Source organism: Bombus vancouverensis, chromosome 7 (genome assembly GCF_051014615.1).
Source record: "Bombus vancouverensis nearcticus chromosome 7, iyBomVanc1_principal, whole genome shotgun sequence".
Classification (NCBI taxonomy): Eukaryota; Metazoa; Arthropoda; class Insecta; order Hymenoptera; family Apidae; genus Bombus; species Bombus vancouverensis.
In genome coordinates this window covers 11,350,173-11,366,857 of record NC_134917.1, presented here as the reverse complement: position 1 = coordinate 11,366,857, position 16,685 = coordinate 11,350,173, and the positions used below count along the sequence as shown (strand labels likewise).

The following is a 16,685-nucleotide window of genomic DNA, read 5'->3' as shown; positions in this document are numbered from 1 at the left end:
TGTCGCAAAAGTATTCCACGGAAATGTTAAACAGGATGTTACATTGGTCGAACAATTTCTCGGCACTCGCAATTTCGATGATACATTGTTCGACATCGCTGCAGAATGCTCGGGATACGAGTTTATCGATATAACTTTACGTATTCGCACGGGACCGATAAGCACCATCGGTCCAGTACTTCCGTGTGCATCTTTCTTCTCCAAGTCGGAGGCAGGGCTAGCCTACTTTCTCTACAAAGAGAATTTTTAACCGACGCGACGTGTGAGGGTTTCCCCTCTCCCTGTGTTCTCGTCCTGAACATCACCGCGACTCTCTTCCTCCCTCTCTCCTCCCTTTCTCTCATTCTCTCTCTTCCCCTCTGCCCCTTCATCATCGCCGTCTCTGTTCATTACTCCTCGTGCTCTCGCTCTCTCCTCTCCGGTTTGTCGTTTCCTCGATTTACTCGACAAGCTCAGCCGAGAATTCCTCCGGCTTAGTACCTCTCTCAGAGTCTATATAAGCGGAGTGTTCATACAAGACCGAGCATTTTTTGTGTTAGTAGTGACGGAGTCGTGGGTCTCCTCCATCAAAGAGGTTGACTACCGGTCGGAGAGTGTGAGGATGGTGTGCACGATGCGACACGGTAGGACCGCGTTCGATTGAGCCTGAGGAAACGCTGAAACGAGGAACGCCGCGCTCTGTCTTTTTTTCGGTGTGCCGACAAATCAATAAAAAGAAAGCGATTTGTCGTTTAATTTGTGTACAGTGCTGGCAGCAGTTTGCGCGGGTGCAACCATGCTTCGAAGCAAGGTAGGTGATCGTGGATCTTCGAATATCATCGATCATTGCGCGAACGACGCTTCTTTATTATTTTTTCGTTCGACGAACGGTTCGTGTGTTGTTCAGTGCTTTGACAGCAGGATCGCGATTTCGCCAAGTTCCTTCTTTCGTTCTTTGATGTTTGATGGATCGTTTGGAGTGATCAAGGTGGACCGACGATCTGTGATTGCGACACGAATTCGTACCGCTGCGCTGTTGCAATTGAGCGGAAGGATTTCCGACACGAAAACAGTAGTTTTGTCGTAGATGTAATTTTCTCCTCGGGTCGAGAGCTGGGAAAGTTTGTTACTCGCTAATCTTTATGCTGATGATTTCTCGCTGTTACATTCGGTAAACTTAGCGTGCGGTATCCGGCGTAGGTGTATTTCGTAATTGAGCGTGACGAACTGTAATAATTTCAATTAATTTTTGCTCGTATAAACTATCCCCTATATTTCTTGCTAACAGATATAGCTTAATTGCAATTGTAAATATGAATATTCCGAATGACGAACAATTACTTCTATCGACTGGTATCATTGGATTATAGACGACCACTTTGGATTATGTTCGAATTGGATTATTTAATGTTGTATCACATATAATATACAGTTAATGCAGAATGTAGACGAAGTAATCTAAAATCAAGCAATTTAAAGCAAAGTGTCGTGGATCATCTAACCTTTAAGGATACTAGTTGAAAAATTAATTTTGCTTAATTTTACGATTATAAAAGTTTAGAATTAAATTCTTATAAAAGAGTTAATATAGCAGTAAAAATATGAATATGGTGTACTTTTTTTTTAAATATCACAGTATACTTTGACTCCTTATAAAATGTTGTTCAACACTCGACAAACCATTTAATCGTAGCGAAAAATACAGTTTCGCGGAAAACGTTAATCCCGTTAATCCCTGAATTTAAATTTCGTGCGAAAAAGGGGCGCGCAAATTACAAAATGTGGCCTAAGTGGTAGGAGCGTATTCATTATCGATAATTGCACGGCGACGATTTTAAAGCATAGATTAAATAATCGTTGGTTTCTTATCGGCTCTTGATAACCATCCAGCCAGCGTTTCTTATTCTTAATTCACCGTTCCGGTGTCATTAATTTTAAGCAGTTACTCTTCCTTTCGACTAACACCTTTCATGTTCAGGAATATCTGCTGTTAAGCACGTGTATCATTAACCGATCACGTTAAGAACAACAAAATCTGTAAATCTTTTTCTTAGCGCGTCGAATGGAAAATAAAATGAAATAATAGCTGTTAGTTTTTAAGATCTGTTGAGATATTAACGACAGCAAATACGAGTGAAAAGTCCAGGAACGTAAAGTTAGTTAACGGAACTTCTCTTTGAACGTGAAAGTAAAAAATGAAAAATGTCTTAGCTACTGAATTAATCGTGGACAATGTTACGTCAACATTATAAGAATAACTAAACATGATTATACCTTTTGCTGTTCAATTAAGACTGAAGGTATAGAAAGCAGTAATTTTAGTTTGAAGTTATGGCAATCGACAGATATTTGCTGGTATAGGAACGATGGCGAAGTATTGGAATATAATTAGAGAAATTTGATAATGTAAAAGTAACAACTGAAAAGCTGATTTTCAAGTGTCAATCATTGCTTGCTGATTCAGGAAGTTGACCTAAGTTGCAAAATAAAGTAAAAGTTACAGCTTTCTTTATGTAAAATATCATTACAAGAAATGGCAAACTTCACGCTAGTGTTTTTAACTCTTTATTTTCTGTTTTGTGAAACTTTGCATTCCTTATCGTGCATATGTATCTACTAATTTCACAACAAATCACCTCGGCTTTACTAGACTGTAAAATTGCCAGAATTATACGTTTGAGTTACAGAGGATTCTTAGCAATAACGTCTACCGTTTTCCTTGACAAAATGGATAGGAAAGCTATAATAATAAATATGAAAAATATTGCATAAAGCATCTGCAAACCAACTAGGCAGAAATTGTTTAAAACGTAAGAGTCTGATGGAACAAATTACTTCTTGTGCTAAAAACTAGCTGCTGTGAAGCGCAACCGTTTCATTCCGTAGTCTCATCTACTCTCTGTTGTGTACTTGATTAGCATTCCATGTGGAATGTCCTACACAATATTTACATTTCATCTAGCAATAAAAATCCAAGTGGAATGTCCTACACAATATTTACATTCCATCTAGCAATAAAAATCTTGTTATTACGAAATCGAAGCGTGAAGAGCTTTTCAGATAGTTCAATTTCGTATGACGACATTTATTTCGCTGAAGCTGACAAACGCTAAACTAAACGAGAATAGTGATCAATGTCGTACCAGTTAGCGTACGCTACGCTAACTTACACTTTTACCGAACCAACCGGTTAGCCACAGCGACGGTCAACCATCCACGATCCTTAATTTGTTCCAAACAGAGTTTTGTTCGCTTATGAATAGACTATGGATAGTACCGCATTTATGGAAAAGATGGAAAAATACAAGAAATTCATATTATCTAGCGTCTAAAAGTATTTGCATATGCAATTTCGCAATATCAAATATTTATAGTCATATGAAGGTATCACTAAATGATGCGAAATTTAATATACTAATTAATTAGTAAAAATCGTATAGCAATAATACGGGTTATAAATGTTACGATAAATACGATGATGCACAAATATTTTTCGTAGTCACTGTAGATAAGTATATAACTTTAGATTACTAACTAATTACTACGGTAACTTATTATATTAGCTTATACTAGCTAATAAAATACATCATGGGAAGCGTATAACTTTTAATCGTTTCTTTTTCTCTTTCTTCGAAAAGTTTACCGATTTACGAAATCACGAGTGCATGTGCATCGAAGAAACAGGGGAAGCGGAAACAGCGAATAAGTTTGGTCGCGCGCGCAGAGAAAAGTTGGAGCTCGCACGTGGAAGGAAGCTAAATAAACATCGGATTTTCCGATGAATCGTATCGTATCGTTCGATAAGAAGTGATGGCTTCCACCGTGTTACGTGCACTTGTGCTACGTGGTCGGAATATATGACTATGCATGAAGGAGGTGTTTGACCTAGTCACAATCTGCCTACATCGATGCATTCGACCGTCTACCCGTTCTGGTTACAACATACGTTTAAACTATTGCACACGCGAGCGCACAGTTTGCGCCTCAATAAGTGGGCGCCACGTTAAGAGCGAGTCTTTGCAACGCCACGTGAAAATGATATAGAAAGAGATTGCATCGAGGACCAATCATTTGTAATCGAAGGAAATATGAAATTTATTTATTTTTAATTATTAGACACAGTCCTCGTTCATTAGCATGATATTTTTTACATTACATGTAACTTTCAGTTAAGCAAACTATATTGGAGTATACGTAAGCGAGAAATATTTTGTCATGTGAAAATGATATAGAAAGAGGTAACATAAGACGATCAACCATTTGCATCCGAAGAATGAAAAGTACACTCTTATTACAGCAATTTTTCTCGTATTACATCTAACTTTCAGTTAGGCAGACTATATTCAACTATACGTGGACGATCGAGATTTTGCTCTTGAATATCTACTTTCACTCGAACAAGTTCAAGTAATATTATATGTAATACTCTATATTAAAATAAATGATTTAGTATTTATTGTAAATAATTATTTGTATATTAATATTCATTCTGGTATCGATGTATAGTATTTAAAGAAGAGGTAAATTGCTAAATGTTCTGATGAAAGAAAAATATAAAGATTTGAAAATACTCTCAGAGTTCATCAATCAATGCTATTTTTGTGACAAATGCTTCCAACTCACGCTATCTGCGGTAACAGCGTAACTTATTACCTGTCACATAGTTATAAGAGGTTGTAATTCATATTTTTTTTTTTATCAGAACAAAGTAGAAATCGAAGCCTTTCGTGTTTTAGTTTTACGATCATCAATGTAATAAGCAAGGTTTATTTGTTTTTCTTTTTAGACAAAATATATGCACCTTAGGCTTTACATATATTATAAGTTTTTATACAGGAGAAGATTTGTGTAAAAAATGAGGATTGTATAGGAGTCAGAATTCTTTTCCGTTTTATTTGTAATACATACATATAATTCATTTGGGTATAAAAATTCACATAATGAGAATCGATAAAGTAATAAATTCATTTAATTTGTTATATGCTTCTACTAATTTGAAATGAAAAAAATGTAAATTAAACGTTTATAAAGTTATCATACTACACAAAATACACAAAAATATAGAGAAAAAATAAAATGGACGATGGATGCACATTTACATAGATTACATTTATACATTATGAGATAGATGAATCTATAAAAATGCAAATTTATGTATTTTATGGAAAACATAATTGTTGAACAAGTCGCAAACACAGTCAGTACGAAAGCCTCCTCCTATCCTTAAATTGCATCAAATCACATTTTACATTTAATTGATCTTACACACAGTTTAAAGGAATGCCTCAATTCATTACACTTGTTCAATAAAATAATCAACAAAAATAATGTAATATACAATGTCTCAGAAGAATACATACACTTATTATACGAATACGAAATATTAAAAAAGGTACAAGCAATGTATTAATATCTTACAAGTTCTTGTCTCTTATTTTTCCTTAGTATAGGTGAAGTCATCATATAATCATTTCATCATAAAGTTATCATTATTATAAAATTCATTCTGACACTGACAAAGTAAAAGGTTCTGCAGTTTCCGATATAATTTCATTTTCAGGGTTTTGTGACTCAAATGTTTATATTTTCCTTGATTCATTCTAAAAATACATTAATATACTATGGAAGTTCGAAATCGTTAAAAATTTCAAAAACGTGTAATATTCCCAGAAAAAATATTGCAAAGATATTTGTCGAACACATTTTCGAATTATATATTAGGCACTTTAATAATACGGAAATCCCAATGAATAAGAAAGACAAAGATACAAATAAAAATTTAAGATAAGATTTATACTCGGATGCCTCTTCATTCCATGCTTATTCTTGCATTGCACTTCTCGTTGATGCACTTGGGAGAAAGTGCGGCATATTATGTTAACCTTGCATCTCGGTCATTGTGCCACTTAAGACTTCCAAGGATGGCTTCTTGATGACATTTACAGCTTCAAACTTGTGCGTTGCTTCTTGTTTCTTATCTAGTATCTTTTATAGAAAACAATCTGGTTGTCACAGCAGAATGAATATCTATTACCGTAAAAAGAGATATAAACCTCTCCCAGTTCTATTTGTCCTCAAAATAACTTTACGAGATATCGAACGATCTTCATTTCATTTCATAGTATAACAGCGTTTCACTAGTACATTTATAGTACAAGAGTAATCTTCGTTTTTGCCTATTAAACGCAACAAACTGTAATATTTACAATACTTACTGCACTTTATTCGTTTAATTGTAATCATGAAGTCAGTTAACTTCCTTTCGATCATTTCAATTCTTACCCAACCGTCTGGCAGTACAGCAAAACAACGAAGAATATAAAATAAACGATTTAGAGAATACTTCTTCGTTTTCAAGGCTTCTTACGTTTCTGGTTTCAGACATAAACACATAATTTCAATTTTTTATTGGCATTGAATATTCATAATGGCATAATAGCAAATCATGTATTTCTCGTGATTTAACGAGAAAGAATTTCAAGATGACGATGTATTTAAGTATTAAGTAATATTTCATTAGCGTTATATGAAATTTTTGATAACAAATTTTTATTTGTGCAATCTTTATTGTGTACATGTGTAACACTTGTTTAACATTGCGATGAAACGAAATCCAGAACTATCGGAGATTGAAGTGAAAATACTACTTTTCTCAGTCATATTCCCATACATTATACGCCATCTTTGTAATTAACGTAATTATTTACGGGTGCCTGCGTTTAATACTTACAGTGAGTAAATGCAGGTTCATATAATTCTCACATGCATCGGGATGACTAGTTCGCCTTGCGCCAACCGAGGTTGTAAACTAGCTTAAAGTCTCTCACGGCCTTCAATTTGGAACCATAGACAATGTGTGCTGGCACGAGCGAAATGTGCACACGATACCGAGCTACACTTATGTTCCCAACCAACTAATTAGAACAGGAGAAGATGTTAGACTACTAGTTAACTGTCAAACCTAAAAATTTCAGTAATCTAATATTTATCTTCAAGCATAATAAGAAAAGATATTTAATCAAGTTGAACAAAACAATTTTGATCAATGATTAAAATTGATACTTTGAAATCTCCTTTCAAGATAACGAAATGCACAGAAGCTGAATAATAGACAATTCAATCGATAAAGTCTGCTTGATAATACCAGTTTTCTCATTGAATAAGATATCGAATACATTATAACAGTAGATAATACGGTTCTTAAATTTTGTAGGAATATATCGATCACATTCTCGGTACACGCACATATTCGTGGAATGTTTACTTTCTCTAATCTCGTTCCTTAGTTATTTAGTACAGACAATTATAATAAATTGCATATTATTTACGCTCCAGTTAAGCTTTGTTGTACTTTAAGCGATAATCATAACTATTATCATTTAATAAATAACTAGTTATCTGTTGCTTTGGTTACACTATATTAATCTTGCTGCTTCTTTGGATCGTTTTAGACCGAAACGTGCTTTTTATTCTTAACAAGTTTGAAGAAAGAATGTAAAAATCATTATTGATAGGTATCATTTCCGTTTCAATTGTACCTCTTATAATACATTTTATGCATATAGTAAATCTTATTGCATGTTAAAACAAGAGTGAGATCGGGACATACATATTTGAGGACCGTAGCAGGATCAAAGAAACAATGTATTTTACATTGAACATCGTCAAACTATGACAAAAGAAAAGTTGAAGAATTCGGTTTGATTTCAGATGGCAATTACGCTGCTCTGCGTTCTGCTGATCGGACACCACGTCCAGGCAGTGGTTAACAAAGCGCAATCCCAAGTGCTTGCTAACAAGGAAGAAGAGAAACTGAACGAAATTAAGGCTAACGAAAGGATAAGCAATTATGGTCCACCTGCTGATGACTATGGACCTCCGATCGGATCAAATATTAAAGGACCAGCACCGGTTTACGGCCCACCGGAACTAGTAGGTGATCAAGGGCCAACACCTATATATCCGCCACCACCGCCAGACATTCCACCACCTGTCTACGGACCACCATTATCTTCATATGGACCGCCACGAATTATTAAACCGCTTCATGTTCCATCGAAACAAAGTTTCGGCCCTCCTTTGTCTCCGTTGCCTTCGAAGCTGAGTTTTGGCTCGCTGAAACTTCATTACGGGCCACCGAAGCAACATTATGGACCGCCGTATTCATTCGCTTCGTTTAGGCCACCAAAACCTCAATACGGTCCGCCATTGAAATTCACGTCCTCTGTGTCTAATCAATACATAGCCGTGGGATCCTCGAGTCTTGGGCCAACGAAACCGGCACACGGACCTGCCATTCCCGTATCTCTCGATACCTATGGCGTGCCTCCGCAAAAACTAGCTGTTCAATTTACTTCTCAACCGAATGACAACTACGGACCACCTCCTCCACCATCGCTTTCGGTGGTGCCCGAGGCACAATATGGACCACCTGCTGGTGATCTGTACAGACCACCTCCACCAATTCCTCCACCAGGAGTGCCAGCACCACCTACACCGCCCGATATAAAGTACGACGGCTGGCAACCCATTGCTGGATTGACCAATCAACATGGACAGCCTGCGAACACTTACGGACCTCCATCTGATGAGCACAGAATTTTGGATGGCCATTCCGTGGGTGTGCACATTGGACATTCTACGAGCAACGTTATCGAGAATCCAAATGTACCAAATGATTCTTATGGAGTTCCAATTCACAATCCTGAGGCTCAAGACTTGAAGACCTCGGTGAAGTCTAATTCTAACGATAATAAAGGCTTACCACCGCCACCATTGCCGGAATACGAACCATTCCACAACGAAAACCCACCAAAGAAGGAACATCATCAAACAGGTGTGCATGGTCAGCTTAATTTACAATACGAAGTGCCCAAGGTAGAACCGCTTTCTATCGTAAAGACCGTTGGATTCGAGTTGCTACCTACAAATCCGTCATTAACTTCGGATCATAGTGCAGGATTGCCCACGTTAAAGTTACCCGTGCTTGATACCGGATCCCATTTGAATCTCGGCAGTGGAGACTCTCACGCGTTCCAGAATCTAGGAAATGATTTGTCGCTATCGCAAATATCTGTAAATGGCCTCTCCAATAACTACGGCCCGCCGTTATCCAGCATTTCCTTTGGAAAATTGAATTCCATCGAATCGGGCATTCCTTTGCCACCACCTCCAGTTCTCGACTCATACGGCGCCCCTCCTCCTTCATCCTACTCGCCTAATGGTCCTTATCCAGCTGCCGAAGCAGGTCGAGCATCGTCGTTTGCTTCTTTCGCATTACACGGTAGCTCGCTTTTTAAGCAAAATTTGCATTACCATCGTCCTCACGGATCGTTTAGACATCCATTACCCCTTCCAGGTACCCTGATTCCTCCAAGAAACCGTGAACCGATTAAGTTCAAAGAATCCGTTCCTAGCGGACTTTTGACTAACCTTAACCGTTACTTGCCACCGCTGAGACACGTTGAGCTAGCCAAGGCGCCAAAAACTTACCTTCCGCCCTTATCGTTCGAGCAGCAGTTACCTGCCCTCCATGCTCCAGTTGCTTTCAACAAACTACCCAGTGTCAGCTTGAATTCGCCAATAGCAGCTCCGAATGCCCAATATGGCACGCCATTATCCTTCAGCAACTTTAACACTCCAGCGCCAGTGTTGACGTACGGAGCGCCTAACTTTGGACCCGCTTCTTCCTTCGTCTCCACCTCCACTGGCTTTGGCAACAATTTATACGACAGCATCAGCAACACCATAACCACCACGTATGGCACCCCGGTAGTGAATTTACCGTTGTCGACAGGTGGTGGACATGATTGCGGTTTCGAACAGACGACTGGTACACAGTACAGCTTCGAGGATCTCGGAAGCCACGCGTTAAACGTCGGCTCTCACGGCTCAAGTTTCGGGGCCGCTCTTTCCACTGGTCTCAATCAGAATTCGCTGTTTAAAGAGGGTTCCTTGTCAAACGGTTTTAGTGGGTTGGATATCACGCAGTCGATAGGTCAGCTAAGCCTGGAAAACATAGAGCAACCGAAAACGAACCTGAAGGACAGCTACGGCAGTTCGATAGGCGTGAGCTACGCCACTTCTGAAAACACGGACAACGTTTTATCCAGCGACCACAGTCAATCGGCTGAAGTCACGAACGTACTTTCGGCGCCACCCGCTATACAATCTCAAGAGTCGTTCTCCTCGAACGCCCATTTCCAACAGGAGAACGGCGGAATAAAAGCTGGAGCGTTAACCGCGAGCTTGAACGAGCAAGGATACGGCCATGCAAAGAATCTAGCCTCGAACGAAGTGGACGCTAGTCAATTTCTAAATACCCACGAAGGCAGCGAAGCTCTGTCCCTCGCGAAGGGAATAACGGCCAATGGAGCGGATGGTTTCGAGGTCCAGGGTTCCAAGGGAACATACACGTTGCAAATCCAGGCTGCTGATGGGGGATTAGGAACGGAGAATTCGGATGGTAGTATCAGGCACGATCAGGTGCTGTCTAATGGGCTCTTACAGGATATCCTCGCGGCTATCGAACAGCCTGAACAAGGGCAGATACAAGTTCAAGGTCATCCAGAGGCACAGCAATTACAGCACGTGTTCAGCGATTTACCGCAGGCTGGAAATATCGAAGTTCCTAAAGGACATTACATTACGGTGGCAGAGAACAGTCAAAGGAAAGATTCCGATGAATTAGGTGGACAAGCTGGCGACAGGAGCGAAGCCGAATTTAATAAAGGAGAGTCCACGAAAAAGGAGGCTGTCGCTCTCTTCTTCAACAATCAATACGGTGACTCGAGGAAAGAGATAAGGTCGGTGGCGAAAAACGAGAACGTGGCAACTGTTCTTTCGAACGATGGGAAGAACGCTAGCGGGACAAAGTCCTCTTAAATCATATCGTTTGTCTAGGAAATACTTTCGTTGATAGATTCTTCGGTAATGTATGGTAATTTATGTAACGAACAGACTTTCGTCCTCTTTCGCAATACCAAGTTAAGCCACGGTACTACGGGACTGAGGCGCAAAATTTGAAATCGTTCCGCGTAGAAGTTATTAATTAAAGTCATTAAGTTAAAGACTATATTTTTAATTACAAAATATTTAAATGTTATATATTATATATAAATATTATAGTTACGAAATGTCCTATTGGTAGAAACGAACTCAAAATCGCGCTCGCTTTCGATCGTTTCCACCAGATTGCAATCTACAAACGGATTTGATTACTCTTTGCACCATAACGATTATCATTTATTACTGACTCGTGAGAAACATCTTGAGTTTACATTCCATTTTAGAGCATGCCAGAATGAAACGGAAGCCACAAATGGCCTAACATTCCGCTAGGAAGCGAAAACGATGATCGTTTCTTCAGAAATATATCGGTGACAGGTTGTGAAGTCGAAGGGTTTACTCAAAAAATTCTCTTTCTTCGGTGAAACGGTAATCGCGTAACGTCATCGGCGAATCTCATTCTCCTTTCTTTCTTCTCACGCGAAAATACTTCATGTTCGCGAAGGCAGATCCTATCAGAGTTTAATTGCGACACAAGCAAGCACCGAAAGTTCTCGAGTGTTCCTCCGTTCCTTTCCGAAGAACCATTCTACTCGCCTTTTCACTCGAAAACTCTTCAGGAGATGGAGAGGTTTCATGTGAACGAAAGCAAGTAAAAGTATCAGAGCGATCCGTTTCGGGGTCGACGAGCAATCGTGTCATGGCCATTCGCGCGAGCCAACACATCTTAGAATCGACGTTTTCTAATCGCTCGATTGACGCACGAGTGTCTAACGCGACAAGAATTTAGATCGATTACAGATTTACATTACAGATTTGGGTCGTTCGATTACAAATCGTCGTCGTTTGAGGAATAAAAGGCGGGAGATGGCCGTATTGAGCAACTTTCATCGTTGACGTTCGGGCACGTGATCGAACGAGAACGCCAGTCTCTCGCGCACATCCACATCTTTAACCTTCACCGAGGTGAAAGTTCAGTACCTCGTCCAACAGCTTCGTGGTAGTGATACCTACCTTTTGCGAGAATCTCGTTTCCAGTGAAACGCATTTGCTCGACTCTGCGGGCGTTCAACGAGCGCGATACACACGGTTTTGCATACCTTTGTGACAATAACAGGTAGATATGCATATATCTAGTCCGTTGTTTCTCGATGAGATACGCTATACCCAGTTATACACCGCACTAGAGGGGATGACTTTTTAGGCGTCTCGGCTTGCTCGGGGTGTGCTAATCGTATTGAAAATAGAAACACCGTTACGTGGTACGTGGAACTTTAGCGAGATCTTGTTAATTGTAGTACCCTCGCGTTGATATTAGATACTTTTAATAGAAACACGCTACGTTGGACGCAATTTTTCATCATTTGCAATGACAATTAAATTGTAATTTAATTTATTCACCTACACACACGTATACGTTATATTATATTCTGTGCAGACCAGAGAAGAAGATAAAAAACCCTGTTTTGCTTTTAAGTAATTTTTCAAAAAGTAGATTTACTATTATTGTCAGAAATAATTTTCTGCGCTCCAGGGTTTTCGGAACGTTGGTTTCAGATGACTAGTATTATAGCATATAGCAGATTAAACGTATAGAAGCAGATAAAGCATATAGTTTCTTGCTTATGAATCGAACAAATGACATTTCCTTGTGACAAATAAGAAGAATTCCACATTGTCATTGTTAAGTATTTTCGACAATTTTTTGTCGAGTCTGGTAGTTGAGTTAAGATCACTAAATATTTTGTTTCTTTACTTCTATATCATTATGTATATTTATAGTTATATCATCGTGCATGATACTTAAGATATTATTCTCAATGCGAGGTTCTAATTTACTAACAGGATTCTATATTGCTACTTTTTCCTACAATATTTATAATATGTGTATCGCTTAATTTAGAAACGTAATTTCGTTTGAATGGAACATTTAGAACGCCTTTATAAGTGGACGCATTTAGAAGTACAAGCACCCAAAGATACACGAGTCATCCTCGTGTAAAGAAGCAGTAAAACTCAGCCGCCTGACACGTTGATAACCGACGCGATCTAACAAGCTGAAATACAACTGGCCAGAGATATAGGTAATAAAATGTTAACGCGTTCGCATGTGCGCTCATCGACGCGAGCTTAAAACCAGCTGCGTATCGCAGCGTATACGCATTCCGTATTCGGAGTAGTCTTAAACTTCTTCTACTTTTATAGTGCTGCCTGGCAAATGGTTATGCATAACTTGGTGTATTGCAGATACGTAAAATAAGTAGAGCGTATAAGCTTAAGAGAGATGCTCATTGTTAAGAAATACGCAGTGACGATGCTGCCAAGCCATAAAACACGTCAACTTGCTCCTAACTTCTATCCACCTCTATGTTCTTCCTTCCTTCCTTCTTTCCCTCTTTTTTTTTTATGGATTAATTTATTATTTTATGTACGTAACGTCTCGTGCATGTGGCTTACCGTACGCACGATACGTCCAATCGACGTTATTAGTTTGTTGAACATAGCGCGCGTACGACTGTGTTTTATATATATATATATGTATTTGTTTACGAGGTTGCGTTAAGTATGTAAATATACGACCTATTTGTAAATAGATGATCTTTTTTATTTCGCGGCCTTTTTTAATTCCTACTTCCTTTTAACGTGATCGTGAAACTCGTTTTCATTGGAACTATTTTGTATGTGTGACTGGCTTTGCCACTTCTTTCAAATCTCATCCACACAACTGAACAACAGGAAACGTTTCAGTTCAATCACATCATCTCTATTATCAGTTGCGAACGAAACGTAACAGCAACTAAAAGAAGATCTGCAGAATCAGGAAATAGCAGTCGTTAAACGTTACCTCGTTCCGAAAGACACTTATGTACGGACACCCAATAGAATTTCCAAGCATCTGGCGTTCCGTTTATCTCGATCGCGGTGTTTTCCCATCACGCTGTTCATTCCACTGACCGTAATGTCGACTTTCAGCGACCGACATTTACCTTTCGGGTTCGCGGATTTGTTACACGGTAAAGGGACATCTATTCCATGATATGATTTAAATATCGCTAAAACGAATTTGATAGCAGTTACCAAATATCGCGAGAATGATTATTTAATGAATAAATTCGTGCTACCAATATCTTTCAGAAAATTATTCATTGACAGTGACAATTGCAGAAAAATATCTTTCAAGTCGGGTATAATAAAAAATTTCTGATTTCTTAAGTTCTTCATAATTCAAAGAGATTCAAATGACTGGGCGGTGAATGTTTATACAGATGATGTGTCGAGAGGTGGGATTTCATAGACAGAGAATATCGTTGATTTGCTAGAAAAGTGTCACGACTGAGAGTGGTAAATCTTTCAGAAAATCAGGTTTGAAATAGAAGAGTTAAAGTAGAAAATTAATAGATTACTATCCAACTACATATTTAGCAATGAAGACATTCACTTTCTCTTATAATTTAGGTCGTATTCGTTTACATGTAATATATATGTATTTATAAAAGCTAGAATTTCTATTAGATTTATTTAATAAATAATGTATTATTTCATATATTGCTTGTAAGATTAATTAATCTACGAGGATCTTGAGTGTTTATTACGAGGAAACTAGTAGGTAGGCACGATGTTCGCCCGGTAGCACGATGTACAAACGAAAACGTACGAGGGGAATTAGGCATCTGCCACTAAGTAGGATTACGGTTATGTAAATGAAACGCTATCGTGCCGGTTAGGTTAGCTAGCGCGGACAGTTAGCGTGTCCTAGCGCTGGTCGAAATTGCTTCTCGCACACTTTCCATCGTGTCTCCGGTTCCCTTCCGCTTTTCCACCGCTTCTTTCCCTTCAACCCTTCAATTGGCTCGACCTCGCACGGTTCTCTTCGTTTCCTCCATTATTCCGTTCTTCGCGCAGCAGACAATGCGATCATAAGGCTTCCTTTGCAAACTGAAACTCCACTAAACTATGGGAATGTTCGCACGTTTTCGGTTATAAAACCGGGCGCGTACGGTAACGCGAAGATTTCCGCTCGGTTAATTTGCCCCAGAGACGCGTTAATTGTTCGTTTTGCCGATTTTCAACGTCTTTCGTCGTTGGTCGTCCAGCGATACGACTAATGAAAACGTGTAACCTTAACAGAGAATTGTAAATAGTCGTTTGATGTTATTGCACATAATTTTCCCTTTATCTGTTGGTACAATGTCCGCTTTCAACGTAGTTAAAATTTCCCAGGTTACTTCGCGAGAAATGTCGTCTTCCATTTTACATTTTGAGTTTCTAAAGGAAAATCAAATGGTAATTGTCGAAACTTACAGTTAGCAGTTAGACAAATTATAAAGGGCGTTCAAAGTTATTACATCATTTGCTCTGTTCTCCGAATTGAACAGATTTCCACTTACTTCGATCGTCATGCTAAAATTCTATAAAAAATTTAGTCTAACAGGGAAACAAACGAAATCTCAAAGCAAAGAAAATACTTCGTACGAACATTTTCATATTTTTCCAAGAGAGCAGTTGAAAATTACCAAAGGTATGCAACATAGATAATACATTATTCGTTAGCAAATGCGATAAAATTTTTGTTTTTTAAAGTTCTAAATAAAAAGGATGCTATTATTGTTCTGGATTCTGAAATCGGAATGTCTGTTAACGAATCGTGTTTACAATAATTTATTATATTTATTATATTTCATACTTGTCATCATTGTCCCATGACATAAAACTGTTACCAATTTACATAATAATTGCTTGGCAGACGCGTTGTATAAATGAATTTTCTACGTCGTCTTCTCCTTCTGATTCTTGCCAAATGTACCTTGCTCGTTACAAACTTGAAATGCTTCCCTAGTTCACGGATATTCAAGAATCCGAGCAATTCGTGCATCATTCCGCGTCGTTTGCAAGGTAAATCCATGCTTGTTCCACAAATTATGATTGCGCGCCTTAATCCAGTCGCTCGTACGAATCTCTCGTTCCTCGTTCTTTCCGAAATATTCCTGCAGTTCGCTTCCTGTCGCTTCGTTACGCAACAGGACGCATTCGCATACGAGGAATCCATGTCGCGAAATACCGGGCTCAAAGATAGGATCGTCGCACACGAAAGACACGCGAGCAGAACGTTCTTCCGTGGAACTTTCGTAACCGTGACGAGTGTAAAGACTCGTTCAGATTAATTAAGTTACTTGAATTCAAGTCACATGAATTCACTTCAAATTCGTGTGCATAGGAATCTTTTAAAAAGTAACATTAATTCAAGACACCCGACTTCAGATCAATACCCACTTGGAAATGCATGTTTAAAATGTTGTCGGAGATGGTACAAGATGCGAAACACAAAATTAAATCGCCATTAGCAATAATTTAACAATTGATAATATTGGAAAATTGATAAATTACACACGAATAATGGTCGGTAATTTTTTTAATGTAGCGACAGATCAAACTGTTGGCTTTAATACTTTTAGAATTACTATGCAGTGAGAAACTTTGTTACTATCGATATTAGTTTACTGATTTGGAAAGGAACTTGTCTTTCAAATCCTTTCTTTCGATTCACTCAAATTTCCAGTATGTATTCGATTGCCAGTCCAGTATACGCATACCGTTTCCAGCGAAAGCTCACGAGTACATTTTTGTTTCCATCATTCGATTGCTTTGATCAGGATACTCGGCGAATGTTTCGATATGAATGTTCGTAAACGTTTATAGAG

General features: G+C 38.5%; 1 protein-coding gene across 1 annotated transcript; it reads left to right on the top strand.

The window, feature by feature from the left end:
• Positions 1-486: 486 nt before the first annotated feature.
• On the top strand, positions 487-13,579 carry LOC117159072 (uncharacterized). Its single transcript, XM_033338597.2, has 2 exons — positions 487-790; positions 7,690-13,579. The coding sequence occupies exons 1-2, from the start codon at positions 776-778 to the stop codon at positions 10,861-10,863; spliced, it is 3,189 nt and encodes a 1,062-aa protein (XP_033194488.1). The 5' UTR covers positions 487-775; the 3' UTR covers positions 10,864-13,579.
• The last annotated feature ends 3,106 nt before the right edge of the window (positions 13,580-16,685 follow it).